Here is a 24805-nt window from a genome sequence, read left to right as displayed (position 1 = left end):
GTTTCTATTATATACACACAACAGTTCTCGAATAGGGGCATTGATAAACGACCGCTCAAAAAAAAGTGTTTTCTTGTATCTTTCTTTAATTCTTAAATCCACCTGAGGAATATAAGTATCCCTATTCTAAAATCACCTGTATGTCATTCATTCGCCAAAAAATTGAGTTGAATCAATCATATCATCTCTCAATGAATATATGGAAATTCCATTCTCCCATTTATAGACGCTTCTATGTAAACTACGTCTCCACATGGAACTCCTAAGAACACAGAACCCACTGCGCGTATTCAACCGTATAGTATCTTCGAAATTTATGCCCTACCATAACTCCTACGTCATAGGAGATAACTTCATGGAGTGAACCGTCTACGTCAATAACTTCGAAGACGTATTAGTTCAACGTAACCTGTCAACATAAACGTTGTTCAGACGTTGATGCTCAAACGAGAATTCCTAGTTGGCGATAAAAGCGGTTTTAGATTCCCCGCCAATCAGGTCGTAGGCGCACCTAAGTTATGGACGATCGTCAAACTTGCAAAGCCTCGCATAATAATGGTCGATAAACCATCCCGGCACCATGTGTTTATCTTAGGGTCGTAACCACTATTCGGAATTCAACAAGAAAATTATAGGCTTCGTTTTATAACATGGGATGGAATTGGTTTCGGATATTCAGAAAACCGCGGAAATTTTATGAATCCGTTCATGATTTGGACAAGATAATATTAGGTGTAGTAAAAAGATATCCATTATTTATCCAATAGATGGCTTCAGTCATCTCTGCATCTCACATTGTATGAGACCAATCGGGTTCCACTAGCGTTAGAGAAATTTCGTACTACAAAAACTTTTATGACAGATTTGTGATTAGTTGACTCAGTTCAGTTGGAAATGATACTGTTACAGCCACTCACGCGCATTTTTTGTTTCGACGATTCCGTTTTGGGGTATCGCGTTTTCGTGGGAGATTATTAAAACACTGATGGACAACAGACGAGAAACTTATTGTGGTAGAGCACTTAGAAACATCCTATACTCTACTAACTAGTCATCAGCTCGTAACTTACTCCACTGAACTCTTCTTTTCCAATTTTAAACCTGGGTTACAAACATAAAATCATATTGTACACCGTGAATTTCTTCTTCCTTTTCTTATTCTCTAAGTTGTATGCCTGCGCAATGGTATCATGGTGCCTGCAAACTAGTTAGGGTAGGGGAAAGATATTCTCTATTGTATTTTTCTGAGAACCCTATGAATGAGAAAGTTGTTACACTAATGCAGGTACATTTATCTCAAGTTTTGTGACGACAATTTCGGCTAGACACAGAAATTATGTCTAATTGCTTTTTGTCGTCACACAGTTTTGGTTATTTCGATGCCAAAGATGTACCACGCACTGGAAGGCCAATTGTCATAAATGTCGACAAAATTATAGACATTGTCGAGTTCGACCGTCGTGTAAGCACTGTTTCGATTACCCAAGAGCTAAAGATTGCAGAAAAATTGTTTGGAACCATTTGCATGAGGCTGGTCTGAAGAAGAAGCTCGATGTATGGGTACCAAACGATTCAATGAAAAAAACCTCATGAACTGAATTTCCATCAGTGAATCGCTCCTGAATCGCAACAAAATCAACCCATTTTTGAAGCGGTTGGTGACTGGAGATTGAATTAAGGTGTTATTTATATCCCCACATAAAAAACCCTCAGTGATAAATTTTGTGCTTCAAATTTGCTCCGAGAAAGTGGGCATCCTTGAATGAACGATTTCAGAAATACAATATTTTTTATTTTGATAAAGTGTTAGGCTCCGAAACTTGGATGGATACGAGATAGTTTATTTCATATTATATTAAAAATTGTGAACAGATGAAGTGCACAGTGTATTATTTTCCATGTTGAGTACAATGGATTTTATCGAAAAAAATTTTGCTATACTTTCATACACTCAGTACTCATAAATCCAAAAAAAATTTCATGATCCAGCATTTGATGTTAAATGCTCGATGAAGCATAATAGAACATTGGTATGAAAGTTTTTTCTCCATTTCCTAAAATTCATTTGAATGTGGAATGAATAGAATCACGAAATTCGTTTGAACCACTCGGAAAAAACAAGGGAATTTCATCAAGCTTTTAAAAGTAGCAATGGATTTTTCGCATAAACTTATAATCCTTCGACAGAGCATGATGAATGGTCAAGTCTATTCAGTGGAATATCCCGACCCTAGAATTGAAAAAATTTCCAATGCATATGACATATGATATATTTCAGGTTCACAGTGGATTTGCCTCTTGGGGATCTCTCTGATCCTCCCTACAGCTAACTCTAGAAAAAATATAAATCTGTTCATATTCTGTGAATATATTATATATATATATATAGCTGCATATTGAGGGTTTACTTCATTTGATCCCATTTTGACGTTTAAAAACTACAATTTTCAACACATAGTCCATTAAAAATGTTCGTAACTCATTTGCCCTAAATGAAAACAACCTTCGTCTATAAAATATAGCAGTAGATATCCTTAAAGCCTTTAAACCTTCCTCTTGTGAATACATTTCTCTTCTGTGCTATTTGTGCTGCAAATTTTACTTCATAAAAACAGTGGTTTGGTAGTATACATACATCTAAATTTTCTTGAGTAATAAGACCATAAATATGAAGAATTTACTCGCTCAAATGCTCGGTAATAATGACCTTCTTATTATTTCTCCAAGTACAAAACGCCGCATGTTTCTGTTTTTGGCAAAGTAGTACCAAAATCCTCATTGGCTTCTTCTATGATACAATTCTCAACAACAACCAACAATTGTTTTGGAACTCATATCAGTATATGTCTTGGTCTACCTTTCTGCAATCTTCCTGGTGGTATCCAATTCAACACTTTTCTCGGCCATTCTGCTTGATCCATTCCTCTTTTATATCCGTTATGAAGTATGGATTTGAGACGTTCAATGGTTTTTCTTCATTTGTTATTGTTCATTGAATCTCATTTTTACTTTTTTCCTCTTCGTTGAAGATGATTCCTATCCCATGGGCATAGGTACGTTAATATAACGCCGTGAAATGGTTGTATAACCATCAACCTTTTATTTTCAGTAAAAATGTCGCGGACGATAACGATTATTTTGCTCGAAGAGGTGAGTTGTTGATATCATTGCCAGCTATGGTTGAATATTCAAACAAATATTCAGTCCTCATCACAATGGGATCAAATTTTGAATACAACACGTGAGTTATGAATGTTTATTAATTAGGAAATAGTATATTGTGCAACAAGTGGGGAAAGTCCATCTTTTCTCGCGAGTGTGGAAGTTTATGACACGAGCCAGAAAGGCAAGTACAGCAAACATACGAGCGAGAAATGGACTTTCTCCACATGTTGCACACTATACTTTTTCTACAACTGCACAAATTTCAATAATTCAAGTAACGGACTTGATTCAAATCAAAATGGCCTTCGTTGACAGTATGTGCTAATTTATTGCGTTTCCATAGAAACAACTCATAAGCCCAATTCCATTGGTCTACCAAGCAAGGTGTGGGCAAAGTGCTGTGAGAAATAATATTTCCCACAGTATGAACAATACATTGTTTTGGAATTGAGTAAGCTGTGAAGAATACGCTACTTTTCATAGCGGTTGTAGGAAAAATTAATTTTTTCACCCGACAACTGAAGAACTGCGATAAAAATCTAACAAGTTTCTCAAAAGGAGTACACAAGAATTCCAAATTTGGCAATTATGACATCAGTTGGTCACATCGTTCGAACAATTTTTAATATTTCCACGAAATACAAGTAACATGTGGGACGATAAATCTCTGGTTGCCGACCATGTGTTATTTCTGAATATCCATTGAAACTGCTGAAACTACCAGATGAAATGTTGATGAATACAAAAAATTGTTTGGAAAGTTTCGAAAGTAAGGATGATTTACTGGACCTAGATTTAACCCTTTTTTTGCAAATGTGAGAATAGGAATTGAGGTGAAATAACGTCATACAATAGTAATCTTCAGTTCATGGATTGTACAGCATCGTCGTTGAAACGATGTCAAACATAAATGAAAATGTGGTTACTTCCATCTCGAATTTTCACTGAACACTGCCACGAAAATAATTCTCCAAACTTTTCCCCGAAGTACTGTTAGGGACATAACCCATCTCCCGTTTCCAGCATCCGTGACTGCGTCATAAACAGGATATAATTCAGGATGTTGATTCTCACTGCTACCTGAAATTAGGTTCTCCGACACTAGCCCACTCTGTGCCATCGAGGAATGCGACTCAACCGGGATAGAAGTGATAAATCCGACATTTTATACATTTTTCCCAAGGCAACGGTCTCAGGGCTAGTCGTAAACAATGGTAACTGCCTCCAACCACAGATTTACGTTCACCTCGTTCACACCCCATAACCTTAAAATTTATATATCTGTGGCGTCCAGATTCTTAACGATTCACTTTGATTATTTTCGGTTCGAGTGTTTTCTCCGTGCCAGGTCTCCGTTTCCTACTGTTTTTTTATTGCTTTCGTAATGGTGATATCAGGTCAGGTGTTTCACCTATTGTTGACAATATAGCACGTCGTTTGAGAGGCGAGACGCTACTGGTCTAAGTGGAATATTTGGAAATGTTGAATATGTCTACTGGATGAAAGCAATTTAATTTAATTGTCGAAATTATGACATCAAATGTATATGTCAAAATAATATAGCAAATAGTGATGACATAATTTCGCATTTCTAGACTAAAAAGTATACATATGTTAGTAATTCGAAATTTAATACTGAGACCATAAATTCCTAAGCATATCATGCTGAGGCCCTAATTGTCAGAATCAATCACGTGCATCTGTCTCTATGATCGAACCCAACCACAGGAAAGGTACCAAGGTACCTACCGTCGCTCTAACACACACCTTCGAGACAGCCCTCACTGGTATCACTTCGACTAAGATTCTGTATAGTAAGTTAGTTCAACTGTGTTTGTTATAATAAACTCTGCTTCCAACGGTCACCGATCAAGGTTTATTACTGTTTTTTGTAGACCTTTATGCCGTCAATAAGAAAAGCTGATCTGAAGACTCTGGTGAACGCTGACGGTTCCCAAGTTACAGGGTATTCAAAGTAGACATTAAGATAAAGGCTGCAAATGTAATATTATCATTTTGAACTTTTGAACCAGGGAACATATTTGAAAGATTTTCTCGACACTTTGCAGCTAAAACAGCGGTAAATGTTGATTTGTTTATGTTACTAAGCGTACAATAAGCCGACGGTTTAAAGCCATCGTTTGAACTAGAAATACAGCAGAATTTGAAGTTGCAGTAGCATAATGTCGTTCTCAGTTCCTAAGGAAAGCTCTGCAGAATTTTGATTCAGAAATGATAGATATAAAAACGGTAAATAACAAACTTGCAAGGAATTTTCACAAGTGAGTTCGAATATTTCATAGAGAAAGAATCAATATTGATTTCCATGAGAATCTAAATAAAATCATTTATCGTTATAATAAATTCAGATTACATTCTCCTTTTAATTCTGATGAAAATTTTTGCTCGTGTTAATTTGGTGAATAGTAAATAGTCCCTCAATATTCCAACAAGCATTCCGCAAGTTGGAAGATTAGCAAAAAATCTCTATCAACAGTAGTGAAATGGAAGTAAAACGAAATCGAAAGCATAGAAGGTAATAAGAAGAATGAACTACCATCCCTATAATTTGTATTTGTCTCTACTCTCAGCCTTGATTACATTCGCATCAGCTTTACTTGAATAATGAACGCAACGATGCGAATCCAGTGTCGTAGATATATTCCGTTGAGATACCCCGCAGAAAAATCATGTGATAGATTTTCTGCGATTATGTCTGTTTTCATACATTAATACATTTTGGTATACAAGTCCTAGTCAAAGTTTTATTCTTCTCGACGAACCTATTATGTTTTCGGATTTTAGGCTCGTTTTCTATTTCTTACTGAATATATTTCTTACTGGATATTTCGTTTGTGCCACACATTGATGCTACCTTGTCTGCTGCGAATGGAATTTACGGGCTCATAGCGCGAATCTCTCGCGATTTATCTGACATAGTCACATTAAAGACCCTTTATTACGCATATGTCAGATCAAAATTAGAATACGCGTCTATAATTTGGTCTCCTTGCTATCAGGTCCATATTGAGAGAGTTGAGTCTGTGCTGCGGCGTTGTCTAAAACTGTTTTCATATAGAGCAGATGGTGTCTACCCGCCTATCGGTTTTCCACAGAACCTGCTTTTGAGCAGACACTGCATGAATAGTTTGAAATGTCGACGAGAATGTCATTCAGTTGTATTTGCTCACAAACTAATAAACGGAGTCATTAAAGATTCTAGCATTCTCGAAAAACTAAATTTTGCTATTACAAGACCATCCTCTAGAGTTAGAAATACATTTTATATGCCGACACCTCGTACGAATACATTGAAGTATTCACCTCTTTATAATTTGTGTGATGCGTGTAATACTGTAAGTTCTCACTTGGATATTTTTAATTGTTCCATTTCAAATATCAGATCTCATTATTTTGACTGACTGAGCATTTTTTGTTATCTTTTTTTTTTAGAATATCTAACATTATTTTTCTTATGCTCCTTGTTCTGTAGTTGGGTTTAAACCTGTAGAACATTGTATATGTATTAAATAAATAAATAAATAAATATTAGCACAGTAGTATCAAAGCGTTTGATTTCCTGAAATGAGAATTTGATCTATTCGTTTTTTCTTCTGAGGAATAATTCAAATTATTCGAGAGATTGATGTGACTTGAAATTCATGAGTTGAGTCGACAATAAAAACTGAAATATTATTCAACATCTAATGCACTAGAGAAAAAAAGATTTCGATGCCAAATTATTGGTTATTCTCGATTTTTCCTGTGAAGATTCATCCTAATACGACGGTTCATAGTTTCAGGTAGATTTAAAATTATTCTGAACTTTTCGTGTTCTGTTTTTTTTATGTTATTTCTGCATATAAATTCAGCATTTCACAACTGTTCTTATCAAACACAACTCGCTAAATGTCCAGCAAATTTTGCATAGGTGTTAATTCATGAAGAACCAGTCGGTTAATTGAATAGACTCAGCCCAGCAAATTCAAAATTTTCAGGGAATTAAGGATTTGTAGGAGCATATCACTGTTCAGTGTCCATTCTATCTTTTAATGTGCACATCATGAAGTCTCTACCCATTATCTGATGAATATTTGAGTACGGAGGCATCCCAAAGTTCATTTACCCCATTTTTGGATTGTTCTCCTCAGTGCTGTGTTTCATCTCATAAAACACAGAGATGTCCTGAACGATACATCTGAATTATGTGTTTTTGTCGAGGTTTCTGTTTTCGTTGAGTAATCAGCCAACAAAAAAGGGACATCTTCGTTACAATTATTATGAAAAGAGACTTTACTGATTTTTTTTGCCTTTTCCGCCCTAAATCTCAATGTTTGTTTGTAAACACGATAACTATCAACCGGAAATACCTAAAAATTTGAAATATACAAAGGTAAGCTCTGATCTCAAACACCGCGGTTAAGTTCTTACTCTTACTTTTTTACCGTTCAAAATGTTTTATTCCTGATGATTTTGAAAAACCAGTCTTGATCGAGATGAAAATTTGCATTGAGATCTAAAGTAACGATATCAAGCTTGCATTTGAAAGTAAAATAACAATTTTAAGCTCCCTGCAGAACTTCATTTTGACAAATGTTGAAGAAACAGATCAAAACATGTTTCCACTGAATACAACAGCATTAGCAAGTTAACTAAACGATTTTCTTCGAAAAATAAAGGATGATCATCCGAATTTTTCCTGTATTTCTTCGTTCACTTCCAGGGGGCTTTCAGAAGTGCCCTACGCCGATGAGCTTGGTCATCATCCGGTGGATAATGGTGGGCGGTATCTACAGAGGCGTATATCTCTGGAATGAAAATTTTTACGACGATCATACTGCGAATTGAATCTTCGAGTACCATATAAAAGGGTTGAAATTGATTTCTATGGACTATTTGTCTGTGGTTCGAAACGACAAGTGGTATTCGAGTGCAGAATGGTGAGTTATTTATTAATCATATAAGATTTTGAAATATTTACATCTCCCGTAGTCTGAGGAAATTTAGTATTGTTGTTTTATATTTTCATTATTCGATTCCCGAAATTTTTATACGTTATACATTCAAAGCTCTCATGAAATTAGTAGTTTTTGTTTTAGAATGTGTGAAATCAAAAAAATTTATATACTGACCACAACTCACTGTTTTATGGACACACATTCTTGACAATTTCTATGTGAAGAATTGATTGGGCCAATTTTTTGAGCTATGGTTCATCATAATTCTATCATAATTCTATGAATAAAAATAGTGAATCTGCTGAACGATCAGATAAAAATTGTGAAAATCTTAACCGAGAGAATATAAAAGCGGTAGACGCTTTTAAAGGTCATAAAGTTGTCCACCTATTAAACCCAACGCTATTTAATTTCTGCTGAAGGTATTTGAACACCTTCCATATACGCCATTTGGTCTTGGTGCAATGTTAATTTAACATGCCGTTATAAAAGCATATTGTTATTGTCACATATTCGGCCGTACTTGATTGTTGAGACTAGAAAAAGGGTGCAAATACCTCATAAAGATTTGTTTTGTATTGCAAATTTTATTATGTCTTGCAAATCTTACAATATCATATAAAAATTCATTAGTTTATTCCCAATTAATTCAGTCTGAGCTCTTGTCAACTCTTCAGGGTAAGTGAATGAAATAAAAATTGCCGTTATTATTTCCAACCTCCGATAGGGAAGGAAACTCAAGAAGAAGAATGCATTTCAGAAAGAGGATCTAGTAATTGTTAGACTATATTATTTTTTACCTGGTGTAAAAATATTGTATTCAACATCATCATGCAATTTTTTAATTTCGAGATTCAACGCTGTACCTTCCTATAATTCGAATGAAATCATGGTATGCGTATTCATATTTTTTCTTCGATTTATTCGGCAACATTTTCCAGATGACAATTTAAGATGCGAGCATTCACTAATTCTAGTGGTGTCCCGTACATCATCACATACCACTATCCATTTCAAATCTTTTGAGAGATAAGTAGATATTAAACCGAAATATGTAATGATTATCTGAATTTTAGCACAACAATGAAGTAAATAATTATCACGAAGAATCATTAGATAATCAAAAAAATCCTCAATTATTCATGATGATATTGATTGCGATTAAAAAAGAAAATAATGTATACTTCATAGTAAAAGTACATTTCAAAACTCCAACGTCGAATTACATTATTGTTCGGAATGTATGGCTTTTACAACTAAATACACAATATGTTTTTTTATATAAAGATGACATCAAGACATTCCAGTAATTAGTGATGAAATCGAGGGATAAAATAGTAGGATCATGTAAAAACGCTGAAAGGTCTACTATTGCAGAGAACGACCAATCTCAGACAATAATTGCTTTACCATTATGTGAAGTCATTTCAATGCTTCAAAATACTGCAATTCAATACTTTTTTGATCTTGACATAAGTATTTTCTTTTTTTTTTATTTCCTTTACTTGCTAGTTGCCGTGCATGGGAGGATACTAGGTTCTCTCTGATCCTCATGATTTATTCAAATCTCGGCATTGACATATTGAATTATGTATTACTTGATGTTTGCTTTTGTTCATCCTTGTGGAATTGAGTAGAAAAGGCTTGCTAGATCTCCCTTCTTATCACTACAGCCTGAAAAATTGCTTAATTTGTTTTCTGAATGAAAACATTTTATTGATACGATTAAAATTTTTTTTCAGGCATCCCTAGCCCTCATAGCCTCAATCTTATGTTTCACCCTGCTAACCACCGCCGCCGCCAACACTGCCAAGCAGCCCGACAAAGATAATCATCCCCAATACGCCTTCTCCTACAACGTTCACGACCCCCTCACCGGCGATTCCAAGAGCCAGGTGGAGACCAGGACCGGGGACCTGGTGCAGGGTCAATACTCTCTCGACGACCCCGACGGGACCAGGAGGACGGTGGACTACACTGCGGACGCGGTCAGCGGCTTCAACGCCGTCGTCAGGAAGACGCCCATCGTCCGCGGGGTGGCGCTGGTGGAGCCCAAACTCGCCGTCTCCGGCCTAGGCGTGCCGGACCTGCAGGTTGCCAAGACGGTGCCGCCATCTTTCGTCAGTATGCCGTACTCCGTCGCGCAGCTCCTGTTCCTTCGGGCGCATGTGCCGGAGACTTGGTTCCTGAATGTTGTCCCGCATTTTTATTTTTATTGAGGGGGTGTAGTGTGGGATTTTTGGGTGTGGAATTTGGTAGAGACTTTTGTTTTTGAACGTGTATCTATCAATGTTGGAGAAGGTCCATTTCGGGAAATAATGATGTTTTTTGGTTGAAAGTACACGATTATTACATTAAATAAATTAAAGATTTAATATCAATCATCTGACAAATCACATATAAAGTAAGAAATTATTATTTTTATGCAAAATTTAAACTTGTTTTCTATTAATTTCCCTATTTCACCTAAACATCCATGCAATGCATCGGTAGTGCAAAATTGGTGATATATGAACTACAACTTTTTAACCGTAGGAGATTGTGGCATGAAGCACTCAACTTCATGTTTATTGTTCAGCAAGGAATCCTCTTATTAGGAAAGATCCTTATAGGTATGAAAGATCAGAGTAGGCCTCTAGATGGCTGTCAAATGGTGTCTGTACGTGTCTAATGTTTTTATTTCAACATCGTAGCACAAACAGTTGAACTTTTATTTGTTATTTATAAAATAGAACATTATTATTTTTTTCCTTCATATTTTGGAAATCACTTGTGTCACTCGAATCGAAAGCCAAATGTCTGACACAAAAACATCAACCGCCAAGTACAAAAGTAATCGATGAAGATTTAGTATAAGTTTTTGTATAACATCAATTCGGAGCCTGAGTTTGGAATAAAAACTTCGTATGAGATTCGAGCAGAAATACCTCAACACGGTAAATCAAAAAAATAGATTTAAATCAAATACGAACCCTGACTGAATGAAGGAAACGAACCCACTGTTGAAACAAAGAACGCCAACTAATGAAGACTAAACAGTTCAAGAAGGAAAATCTGTGTGTAATCTCAAGTCTAGTTTATACGAAGAGCAGAACTTCGTGTTTTTCCTTCCGAATATTGTCTTTTCAATCATTTCACCTTCACTTTGACGGGTATTGTGTATATTTCATCTTTTGCTTGGAATGGATACAATCAGTGCTTTCAGGTAGGATCAAGCACTTTCTGTTCAGCATATAAAGCGATTATTGCAGACTCGTTTTAGAACTTGTATCCCTTCAGAATCCGCTTTTGAGCGCTTGAAAACCCAGACAATAATATATGTCCGATAAAATAATAAGTAGTTATTAGCTACAGATTTGATATAAGGAACATCAAATCTATCAAATCAACAGTGATAAATGCCTAATCATATTCATACTTTATGTTTAACGCGATTCTAGAATCATAGAATATTCAATTGATCCAACTAGCTTGGAATTGAGAGTGTATATGTGAAATAACAACTAGAATAATCAAGACAAAGTTTTAGAGGATTGTATCATGAAACTTTTTATTAAGATCCACTAACTGACAAAAAGGACTTCATGATGCATCACACCTCATTAACATATATTTATCCAGTCTGGTCTTTGGGCTTCAAAGGCGCATATGAATTTTTCATCGAATTCTTTATTTGCCTCCGTTGCGAATTACAAAAAAATCACTATACCTATTGCAAAAATTTCAGCAGTTGCTCAATTCATTTCTAAAATAAAATACCCAGGTGGGTAAGTCATTGAAAAATGTCCACTTTTTTTAGTATTCTTCGTATATAGCCGTGTCTTGGCCAAGGTATGAGGAAATTCATTTTAAATCTTTCATTTCAGTATTTTGTAGGAATAATCATAATAATTCGAACAATGAACCGTGGTACTTTCACTGTAAATGGATCTCTTTCTTTTAACACGGTTAATAGAAATTATATGTAGTTTACGTAACAGTCTAGCTTACTGACCTTGACTTAAATTCGAGTCTGCGAAATAACATTGTTAATCAGTCCACACCTTTGGGTAACAGCAAACGTACATGATTCAGTTGAAAATCGATTCTTTCGGATGAAAACCTCTGAAATAACCCTTCAATCAGTATTCTATTTCATGAATAGAATCATAGAATTTAGTTATTATCATAAAATCTGAAATCCCTTTGTTCCTTTGTGAGATTTATGTAGTTACACTTCTTTATGTTCATCTTAGAGCACTGAGGATGATCAAAAATTGAAATGAAACTTTTCCTAAAGAATTGAAATGAAGCAAAAACTAAGAAATCATTAGGTGTACAATTTTGCTTCCGTCGTTTTGCAATAGATGACCGTAGTATTAGTCGAAATAAATAGAACGTAGATGTCATACATAAGCTTAGGTATTTGTTAACATAACGCCATCGAAATATTAGTCGATTTGTGTCTGCATCATAAAGTTATTCTCGATTAAAAATGTCAGCTTACGATCCAAATTCTCGTCATTTGTAGGACATTTTAATTACCTGCTTTGATAAGAAGAAATTTGCGGCTGAGGCTCATCGAATATTCTCAAATACCTATGATGAAGCCGCTGTTAGTAAAAGAGTGGTTTCAACGCTTCAAGAACGGTGATTATGACGTGGAAGAACAGCATGACGGTGAAAGAAAGAAGATTTTCTAAGATGCAGAATTAGAGGCATTACTTGATCAAAATGCAACAAGAATTGGCAGGATCACTGGGATTGACGCAACAAGCCATTTCAAAAAAGTCATGGGAATGATTCAGAAACAAGGAAATTTGGTGCCGTACTAGTTGAAGCTGAGATATGTTGAACGGCGTTTGTTTGCTTGTGAACAGAAGACGAAAGGGATTTCAAATCGCATTATTACTGGAGACGAAAAATGGGTCAAACCAAATATTCACGGTTCCAAGGTCATGCTCAGTATTTGGTTGGACCAGCTCGGCGTAGTGTATTATGAGTTGTTAAAACCGACTGAAACAATCACAGGCGATCGTTATCGAACGCAAATAATGCGTTTGAGCTGAGCATTGAGAGACAAATGGCCGCAATACAACGAGAGACATGATGATGTGATTTTACTGCATGACAATGTTCTACCCATGTTGCGAAAGTGGTCAAGAAGAGGACTTATGAAGAAGTTAAACATTGGATCGAATCGTTGATCGCTTCAAAAGATGACCAGCTCTTTCTCAACACGGGATTCGTACGCTGCCCGAAAAATGGAAGAAACTGGAGCCAGCGATGGACAATACTTTGAATCATGAATTTATAACCAGTTTCTCACAATGAAGCCTCGAATTTCGAAAAAAACGGCGGAAGCAAAGTTGTATGCTTATGTAGCATTTTCCCAACCAAATATACTGGATGATTTATTAGCTCACCGAAAAATTTTGTCATATGAAAGGTCATGTTATTTTAACAAAAACGCATGGAACATAATATATTATGTCTTTGATTATCGAAAAAGTTAACGAATATTTCCGTAACAATAGATCCTAGTAGGCATAAATTCATCGTGTATATGTAAAAAAAATCACTCGAATATTGTCGCCGAATTTCAGTAGGTTGTTACCAAATTTTTTCAATCAATATCAATAATCGGCATGTTAATAAATATTCATTCATTGTATCAAAAATAATAACTCGGTTAGCCAACAACATATCGAGTGATACTAATAATTTTTGCATGTTCGAACACGCTTGAAAATTGCGATTGTCGCACATCGCAACGGTCGCTGCTGATCATTTCCATTACCCGTAATGAACGTAAAACATGTAACTTTATAATTGCCGAGTGTTATGGTTGCCGCATAACATAACCACAAACTTTTATCAGCCGTTCTCACCTTGTGAATTATGCGCATAAATTCGAATTCGTTAACACCGCACCGTACGAGCGATTTCCAATAATTTCGATAATTTAATTAATCCAAATTGGGAATCGTGCGGTCCTGATCATTGCATACGATACTTGAATGCTATTTTCCGGTTTGATTCAGGGAAATTAAGGTTTTAATTAATCAATGGAAATTGAAAAGTTTTTCACATAATTCGAATAGCGTCATTTATATACCAACGTAAAATAATTGTTCGAATTATCAAGTTTGCGAATGTGGAACTCTAAATGTAACAAGATTAACTCGAGGGAATTGGTGCTGAGGCAATACAGGCGACTTTATAATGAAATCACATTTCGAGAATTGAGACATTCCACTACACGACTCCTTCGGGAATTCGCCAGAATTCCTCTGTTTTGAAACGTCTTTCACGAAGCCAATTCTGTAATAATCGTCTTGACTCGGTTCGTTGAGAATTTTCATTTCTCTAATTCTGTGGTTATTCCGTTCATTCTTCCACATCTTGTAGAACAAAATCGTGCGAGAATATATCAGAAACGCACAGTTTTCATGGTTATATTTTATTATTCTATGTTGGTACTCCGAACTTTCCGCCACGGCTTTATCTGTCAATTCATCAATTTGCCTTAAAGAAATCAGTTCTGCCAACCAACATTTTTCAATGCAAAAATCACTAAATTATATTTATGGAAATATTTCATTAATTTCAATGAAAATGCAATGAATTAGAGAAAATAATGTATAATACTCGTACAGAAGGCTCATTCTACCACTCGTTCATTCCAAAACACGCCACTTCGTGGCTCGTTTTTGAATTTTGAACTCGTGGAAGAATATCAATGCCTTCTGCACTTGTATTATAAATAACTATTCTAATGACCAAAAGGTCTTCATCAGTGCATGGTGATTCAATCTACCAATCATATAGGGTGTTTTTTTCGAGGTATATAACTTTGAGTTGGCATTACTGTTCAAGATGGCGACCGATTTAACAGCTGTCAAGTGATTTATTCTCAGTTTGGTTTGGCAATTCATCATGAATAGACTCACGCCTAAACAACGCTTGCAAATAGTGCAATTTCATTTCGAAAATAATGGTTATGTGTGGAATACGTATCGCGCACTACGTCCATTAGCATCGAAGCGCACTTCTGGTTGAATGGCTACATCAATAAACAAAACTGCCGCATTTGGAGTGAAGCTAATCCTCAAGTGTATGTCGAAACACCATTACATCCAGAAAAACTGACTGTTTGGTGTGCTTTATGGGCTGGTGGAATCATTGGTCCGTACGATTATGGCAAGAAAGTTACAGTCAATGGTGATGAGTATAGAGCCATGATTACTAACTTTTTCATTCCTGAATTGAGCAACCATGATGTCCAGGAGCTGTGATTCCAACAAGACGGCGCAACATGTCACACAGCTCGTGCCACAATCGATTTATTGAAAGACACGTTTGGTGACCGCCTAATTTCACGTTTCGGACCTGTGAATTGGCCTCCAAGATCTTGTGATTTAACACCGCTAGTTTCACCGCTAGTCATTGGTCTATGCGGATAAGTCACAAACCCTTGACCATTTGGAAGACAACATTCGCCGTGTTATTGCCGATATACGGCCACAAATGTTGGAAAAAGTCATCGAAAATTGGACGTCCAGATTGGTCTACATCCGAGCCAGCTGTGGCAGGCATTATCTTGCGGATAAATAAAATTCATGTCAATCGAATAGTCCATCGTTGTTTTATTGCAATTTAAAGTTCTATAGCTCTAAAAAAAACACCCTTTATCTTAATCTCAACGAGAAGAACAGTTCACTCTAAGACAGATACCTACATTGTATTCGTAATTCAATATACTACTATTCTGTGCACTGAAATGACGGAGCATAAAAAAAAAGAATTATTTTAGGTTGTTGATAATTCGATTTTGTTTTCTGCATTTTCGAAAATTGTGTCGAACTAAATAATAAGCTACTACGCAATCTAAAAGAATATATATAATTTTACAAGCATCGTATAGTAACCCTCTGGAGGAACACTCCGAGTCTTTCTCAGGCACAGAAATTTGTGGTGCTTTCACCGACATATACCAAGAAGCTCTAGAAGATACCACGAGCTGAGCTTCTGGTGAGATTATCGGTGCAAATACGTTTAGTACCGCTTGGGTAGATCAGCAGATGATATCTGAGGGTTCTGTGGAAAGGAGGTAGAAAGAGCCGAACAATTAGTGTGGAGCCGAACAATTAGTGTGCAAATGTCTGGGGCTAAGAACCACTCAAATGGGAAGGCCAGTTCTTGATACTAACGAAGAAGGCTCCTAAAGATGTCATCGGTTTTGTTAACCATATCGACGGCCTCCCTGGGTTTTTATGAATAGGAAGGGTTAAAAACAAAAGATTCAATTCGGTCGCAGTTCCCAGAATGCTTACAGAGCCGCATAGTTGGATAATCATATTTGAAGTAGTATTTTATAAAATGATAGTACTTACACTTTGCAGCTCCTTGGACACGAAATGGAGGCTTACCTGAAACAAAATGAAAATTGTAGTAGTAGTAATAACAATTATTTATTGCCTCTAAATTAATAGACATCGAAGTAGGGTCTTTCAGCCTTTCAATTTACAGTTATTTTTATAATTAGATAAAATTCACTTTATATGGTACAATAATAATTCAATTCGTATTAACAATTTCAAAAGATTTTGTATGAGGTGTTTACTTGATGACTTATTTGATCCATAACCGTGGTAGGTATTGTACAATTATATTGTACAGTGCATCCCATTTTGGGTGAGACTGCCAGGTTTCTCGCTTGTTATTTAAGATAGAGCCTTGCGGTTTTCACGTTCCTGTCCTACTTTTTCGTTAAACTCAAGTTGGTCTGATCAGATTTTGCATAACTGTTTCCGTTCAAGAGATACAGGGTGATTTTGGAAATTGATACTTTTCGGACTCCTCATTTATCTCCGAAGTTATTAGAAATAATGCTGAGGTGAAAACTATGTCTGAATCAGAATTTTGCGTAGAATCCAGTGGCGTACTCAATTTTTTTTTTCGGGGTATGGTTTTGAAGATTCAACACAAACCTATATTTTTTCTAATGGAACACCCTATATATCATTACTTCGTTGAATTTGTTATTTTTTTCCCTTCAAAATGATATATGATACTATATAGGTAGGATGGTCACAAATGTTAAAAAAACACTAAAACATCAAATAATGATGATTTTTTGTTGATGAGCAATGGATTTTCCATATGAAAAAAAGGATTAATTGGATAATTTTCATTTGTGATTTTTATTTATAGTAGAGTAAGCAAACAAAGATAATAAACTCATCACTAACATGAAAAACAAACGTATGTACCTACCTAATAGCAACAAATAAATAATACGAAAATTCATAAACATTGCATGATATCTTACAGCTTAAACTGTTCAAATTACTGTCCATTTTCCTCTAATACATAATTGACAAAACTTTTCAATACGCCTGAGTGCATTTAATATTATAAAAGGGCGGTTTTGTAAATCCTGGAAAACTGCCTCTGTTGATGCACGAAGACCTTCGAGACTGTTATGTCTTTTACTGTAGTATATTATATGTATTAGGGAAAATGGACAGCAATTTGAACAGTTGAATCTGTAAGATATTATGCAATGTTTATGAATTTTTTTGTTATTCATTTCTTGCTATTAGGTAGGTACCTACGTTTTGTTTTTCATATTAGTGATGAGTGTATTACATTTGTTTGCTTACCCTACTATAAATAAAAATTACAAATGAAAATTATCCAATTAATCCTTTTTTTCATATGGAAAATCCATTGCTCATTAACAAAAAATCATCATTATTTGATGTTTTAGTGTTTTTTTAACATTTCTGACCATCCTACCTATATAGTATCATATATCATTTTGAAGGGAAAAAAATAACGAATTCAACGAAGTAATGATATATAGGGTGTTCCATTAGAAAAAATATAGGTTTGTGTTGAATCTTCAAAACCATACCCCGAAAAAAAAAATTGAGTACGCCACTGGATTCTACGCAAAATTCTGATTCAGACGTAGTTTTCACCTCAGCATTATTTCTAATAACTTAGAAGATAAATGAGGAGTCCGAAAAGTATCGATTTCCAAAATCACCCTGTATCTCTTGAACGGAAACAGTTATGCAAAATCTGATCAGACCAACTTGAGTTTAACGAAAAAGTAGGACAGGAACGTGAAAACCGCAAGGCTCTATCTTAAATAACAAGCGAGAAACCTGGCAGTCTCACCCAAAATGGGATGCACTGTACTGTTCAAAATGTTTAAATTGAAACTTCTTGTTGAGCCTCTTGTTATTAAAGCTAGAATGATTGAACCTAAACAATATCACACGAGCTGTGAGTGCATAATTGTATTTCAACTCGAGTCGTGTACTGAACTTTTTCTACGACTGCATTCATTTCCATAAAAACTTAGGCAAATCCATAAACTGGTCGCAAATCGCTAGACAATTACTAATATAATATAATAGCGCTAAACGTCATGAAGTTATCGGCTACGCGGGCTGTTTGTTTTTCGTTTCCATGGCAACCACTGAAGGTTTTATCTTATTGGTTATTCGCCGTGCGATTAACTTTGCAGAAGCTAACCGTATTGGTTGTTGATCGTGCTTTCTGTTTACGGTGAAGTGAATCGCACAATTTTACGTTGCACAGTGCCTAAATAGAAAGTTACATGGTTGGCGAGTTGTACGATTTTCGTTATTTTCTCCAGGGAAAGAAATCAAACTAGAAATAAGAGAAGAAAAAAGACTTTTCATCGTTAATTTGTACAGGGTGGGCAAATTTCGATGGTTTAGCACCACAACTTTTAAACCAGAGGAGATAGACAAAATCTGATACCCACTGCTCAATCTCTTTTTCTGAGAAACTAACAAGGGTATTATTCATTGTTGGCCACCTTCTTTTGTTTTCGAGTTATAAGCGAAAATTGGAAAATGCTAATACTGACGATAGAGCTCTGAAATAAAAACATCATACAGGCACTTTTTTACGTAGAATCCAGTGGCGTGCTCGTCTTTTCAAAAAGGTTTTCAATTACAAAGCTATGTTATATATTTTTGAAATCAGAAAAAATTAAGCTTTCAAAAAATGGCACATAAATCTAGTGTTCCCATTTGAAGAAACATAACTTTGGGTCATAGCATCGTAATTTAAAACTCTTTTGAAAAGACCAGCACACCACTAGATTCTACGTAACAAAGTGCCCGTATGATGTTTTAATTTCAAAGCTCTATCATCAGTATTAGCGGAGATATAAATGTTTTTCGATATCGCCATTTTTCCAATTCTCGCTTATAACTCGAAAACAAAAGAAGGTGGCCAACAATGAATACTACCCTCGTAAGTTTCTCAGAAAAAGAGACTGAGAAGTGGGTATCAGATTTTGTCTATCTCCTCTTGTTTGAAAGTTGTAGTGCTAAAACATCGAAATTTGCCCAACCTGTACTCGGAGTTTGAAGAGTATGAGCACTTACAATTTTGACAGCACGTTCACCAACATGGCCGCCACGAGCTGTCAAAACTTTAACGACCTCTCGTAATATCCGCAACTCGGAACCGACGATAAATATTCAACGAGTCTACGTAATAAAGGCTCAAATCTGGCCTAGTTCGAACGGATTCGGCCGGTGAAACGAAAGGGCATCAGCAGAAGGTCCCGTGCGGATCTAAATAATTCCCGCGGATGAAGATCAAAACCGCACCGACGGACGTCCTCTCACGCAAAAGCGGTAAATTGGCCCCCCCGAACCACGTTGTAAATTTAATCGCAATTACCCGAGGCACGCGAGCAAAATTAGCAACGGCTTCAAAATTCAGATATCAAAGGGATACTACTCTCTTTCTGGAATGCGACCGTTTGTGCGGGCTCTTGATAAATTTTGCAGGAATGCACACGGTTGGAACGCGCGCCTGTTCTCTTTGCTGGCGTCGTGCTCTGTGCTCTCGATGAACTGCCTCGTGAACTCAGAGCGATAAAATACACAGATATATGACGCATATATCGAAGGCTTATCAAAAAAAAATAACTCAATATTTTAGATGGAATCAAGATTTAAGATTTTATTCAGGAGGTTCTGTTTCATTGCTACCTAATGGTCTATTGTGCCTCCATTAAAGCTATTTTCGTAAGTAATAGCACAAGTGCATCTAAATTACCGATAATTTTGCATGACAGCGTGTTGTCATGAAAACTGCATGAGTTCATTTTCATTTCTGGAGAAAGAGCCCTACACCGAAGGTGGAGGGCCGAATGCAGTTTCTCGAAGAAAACACGCTGAAATGCGAAATTATCTGGTAATTTTGATGCACGAGTGTAATTCGAGGGAATATTTCCCGAATAAACTGTTACATCACTTGTCAAACTGATGTAAAATGGAATTGCCATAGATTCGAACTGTGTAAGATTCATAGAAACTATGCATCGAACAGAACAATTATTGCAGTGCTATTTCGCTTCCTACAATGCAATTATCGTAAGTAATTGCACAAGTGCATCAAAATTACCGATAATTTTGCATGACAGCGTGTTGTCATAAAAACTGCATGAGTTCATTTTCATTTTTGGAGAAAGAGCCCGACACCGAAGGTGGAGGGCTCTTTCTCCAAAAATGAAAATGACCGAATGCAGTTTTTCAAAGAAAACACGCTGGAATGCGAATTTATCCGGTAATTTTGATGCACGAGTGTAATTCGGAGGAATATTTCCCGAATAAACTGTTACATTACCTGTCAAACTGATTTAGAATGGAATTGCCATAGATTCGAACTGTGTAAGATGCATAGAAACTAAGCATCTATGAACAGAACAATTATCGCAGTGCAGTTTCGCTTCCTACAATGCAATTATCGCTGTAATTTTCGATAATTGTTCTCCAGATACATAGAATTTTTGACAGGAGGGAAATATTCGTAAGTAATTGCACAAGTGCGTCAAAATTACCGATAATTTTGCATAACAGCGTGTGGTCATCAAAAAAGCTCTTTCTCCAAAAATGAAAATGACCGAATGCAGTTTTTCAAAGAAAACATGATGGAATGCGAAATTATCCGGTCATTTTTATGCACGAGTGTAATTCGGGGGAATATTTCCCGAATGAACTGTTATATCACTTGTCAAACTGATGTCGAATGAAATTGCCATAGATTCGAACTGTGTAAGATGCATAGAAACTATGCATCTATGAACAGAACAATTATCGTAGTGCTGTTTCGCTTCCTACACTGCAATTATCGCTGTAATTTTGGATAATTGTTCTTCATTTACATAGAATTTTTGACACGAGGGAAATATTCGACATAAGTGATCTACAGCTTGCCCTCCAGTTGCAGAGTTCTAACGTACTCCAACAATATCTGGGATGGCTAATTCCTCACTTCCTCAAAAGTTTCTTGTCCTGAGCAGATTTTGCGTTGGCTAGTGATGGCGGGGCATTCCGTCACCAGGTAATTCGGAGTTTCTTCTTCCTCTCCACAGAATCTGCACTCGTTATTTTCTGCTAGACTCATTCTCATGTGGTGTTTCCTATGGCGACAAAGCCCTGTGAGGAATCTAGTGAGGAGGTGTAGTATATTCTTGCTAAGATCCAGATACTTCTTGGATCTCGCAGGGCCAAAGTTTCGAAGAACCTTTTCGGTATGGACCAACCCAGGAAGATCTCACTAGAGTGTTTCTCTTTCGGTTCATTCCTTCTCCTAAAACTCTTTCTTGTATGTACTTCAGAAAGAATTACAATTGGGTCGTTTTCTAAGGAACGGTCAATACTTTATGTAGTATAGGAAATAATGAAGATCGAGTTGATGAAGATATGAAATCAAGGGTTTATAAGTTAATTTGAAATTCTTGCCTAATGGACAAACGAGAACGTTCAACAAAAGAATCAATGAACAGTAAAGGAGTCTCATTTGTTATAAAATCTTTTCGGCATATGCAGAATCTGGACATAATGTTAACTCTAATTTTAAAATTTTATATATTGAAAACAAAAGTCACTGTTGAGAAACTATTGAGATAAAGAATTGGATAAACAATTGGAAGTACGAAGAAAAATGAAAGATTATTTGGATAGTTTTGAGAACAAACACAAAAAGTCCTACATGGGCAGCAAACGCTTTGTTCCTACAGGGTGTTTCTTGTAGTAATACTTTTTTGTGATGATTATACCAGTTTATCAAACCTTCATAAATCTTCGCCATAGATTGGGTGAAAAAATACCAAATGTTATTCATCACAGCTTAATGACAGGATATTCATTATAATATGGATTTTCCTGAGGATTATTAGAAAATTGTTTCAGATCTAACTCAGTACTAGATTAAAGTTAGCATATCACATGATGAAAAGCTCAAATTTAAATATCTATAGAAAATTTTGGGTAAATACCTCGTGAAGAGAAGGTGGTTTCTCCAACCGATCTTATACTTCAAAATTAAGATCACTCCATGCTTTGATATTCCACAACCAAGACAATTTCTTCCTCCCGATTGATCTTCGACCTTTTATTTTCAACTGCAAAATGCAGTATTCACCATAACCCAGCTCGTTTTCACATCGAGATGTTACCATAGCAACCGCAGAGTTTCGCAATCGTCGGATATTTCCTGACGCCGACTCGTCCAATTGTTTACTAGTAAAAATATGCTGATCTTTAATTGCTTTCAGAAGCATAGGCATCATAAAAAACCCTTATATCTCCTCTCCTCCCCAGCCCCCTTGTCCACAAATAAAAACAACGAAGATGGACTATAATGGGCTTCACAACAAATGGGATATTATAGAAGGCAGGGCATCCTTTTTATTACTCTGAGATAGTGACTGTTCATATACACGGTGTCACATTAACAAATAAGCGAATATTTTTTTCTGTTAGAAAAATTGAGCTTTTGTAAAATCGCTCAGACACGTAAATTGTGCTCTTGGATCGAGCGATATATTGTATAGAAAAGGTTTTCTCCTCCTGAATATGATTCTGGAGCATTTTGTGAATGATTCGGCTACATTTGCTGACAATTCGCTGGCGTAATTCTTTAAAAGATGCATGCATTTTCGATTTCAAGTAAAAAAAAGTCTACATAGGAGTAACCAGTAAAATCACATTTTTTCTTGAAATTCGACTTCAACGTCAACATAGTCACCTTCAATAGTGATGCATGTACTCGAATGCTCCTCTTACTTTTCAATACCTTTCTCTAAAAAGATTCGTCTTCACTTTAAAAAAAGGCATCAATAGACTTACTTATGTTCCGAAGTTTAGACTTGCATCTTCTGAAGCGTAGTACTTATGAGAAAAAATGGTATGGTGCTAGCAGTCTTATGAGTGCGTCAGGCCCTGGTCGTATTGTGTGACATCCTTTGACAGTCTTTTTGCTCAGTTCAAATTTCAAATTGTACTATCGCTAGAGGTTCTAATGAATAAGGACATTTATTCAACATTCGCCAACGTGAAAGAATATTTTCTAACACTATTATGAATTCTCTATCAGTTTTTCTATAACCGAATACTTTTCCCAGATTATTTTGTTGGATATTGACGGACCGCTTTTTATCGCTTAACGTTCTATCTCGACAGGCTGTAAGCTTCTATTTGATTAAATTCCTTTCGTGAAGAAGAGAACTTCTGGAGCAAAAAATACGGAAATAATTTTTGCCAGAGCATGATTTAATTGGAATTTTTAGGAAGATTCACATGTTGTAGTTTTTTATGTTATCGTTAGGAGATTGCGTTAAACTTCCTCCCTCAGTTTTCTTTTTGCAAAATCTGATAAATTCCATGGAGAAACTTTTTCAATAAGAGTACTCCCTTTATTCAGTTAGAAATATTCGTTCTAGTTTTATTGATTCTCTGGTCAATTTGAGAGAAAATAGTCTTCTGAATAGTTCACTCAGTAAACTCAGCAAATATTGTACATGTTTTATGTACAATTGTTTTATGAATATTCCTGCAACTACCTTCACTCTCATGAATAGAATTCGATTTTGTTCGGAATGTCATGACGTAATAAATTTGTTAACATGACAGCTAAAACGAAAAACATTAACTTTATCTATTGTTGACAATCGCATCAGAATAATATTCATGGTATTCTTTGATCAGACTTGATTAACTTGATTACCTACTTGAGCTGAATAGTTAAATTTTAGGATAAACCACTTTATTGATGAACTTCTAATACACATAAAATTTCAGTGAAATCTGAAGGATAGAAACCGATACCGAGTTGCAGGAACGTTAATTAAAATTTAATGGCGTCAATAAAGTTTCAATCTTCCAATAGGAGAAGCCTATTGGCTACCTGCACCGTTGAATGGAGGGTTAAAATTTTAATGTGGCATTAAATTTGAATGAACGTTTCTGTAATGGATCGAAATTAGACTATTTTTTCAATGATTTTCAATGATAATACTCTTAAAAATTTTGCATCACTATTGCGCATCTTGATTTCAATTATATCAGTTTGGTTCTTCTTCGATTATCAGAAATTTTATGTATTTAACACATACAGTTCGAAAAATATCGAATCAACTGTTGGTTCATTTGGGCCTATATTTTGATAAAATGATAGCAAGCTGTTCTCCAGAAACAAGCACGAAATAAAAAATGGTTGATTCTAAAATAAGACGAGAACATATATCCAACATTGAACGATAAGTTATTGAAATATCGATTACCGCTAACACCTGGCTGTTCTTCGCGAGATATTTATTCCCTGACATTGACCCACAATTTCATTGATGACCAGAA

The 24805-nt window shown here is 35.8% G+C and overlaps 1 protein-coding gene across 7 annotated transcripts in view; it reads right to left on the bottom strand.

Annotated features, from left to right (window-relative positions):
* Positions 1-24805, bottom strand: part of LOC123688953 (disks large 1 tumor suppressor protein) — a 742726-nt gene that overhangs the window by 349954 nt on the left and 367967 nt on the right. For all 7 annotated transcript variants that reach the window (XM_045627719.1, XM_045627722.1, XM_045627715.1 and 4 more), the window contains one exon: positions 16499-16534. In XM_045627719.1, the coding sequence (XP_045483675.1) occupies positions 16499-16534 (36 nt within the window). The remainder of the gene's footprint in view (positions 1-16498; positions 16535-24805) is intronic.

Source organism: Harmonia axyridis, chromosome 1 (assembly GCF_914767665.1).
Source record: "Harmonia axyridis chromosome 1, icHarAxyr1.1, whole genome shotgun sequence".
Lineage (NCBI taxonomy): Eukaryota > Metazoa > Arthropoda > Insecta > Coleoptera > Coccinellidae > Harmonia > Harmonia axyridis.
The sequence above is the reverse complement of the archived record's forward strand: the minus strand, read 5'-3'. Positions and strand labels throughout refer to the sequence as shown.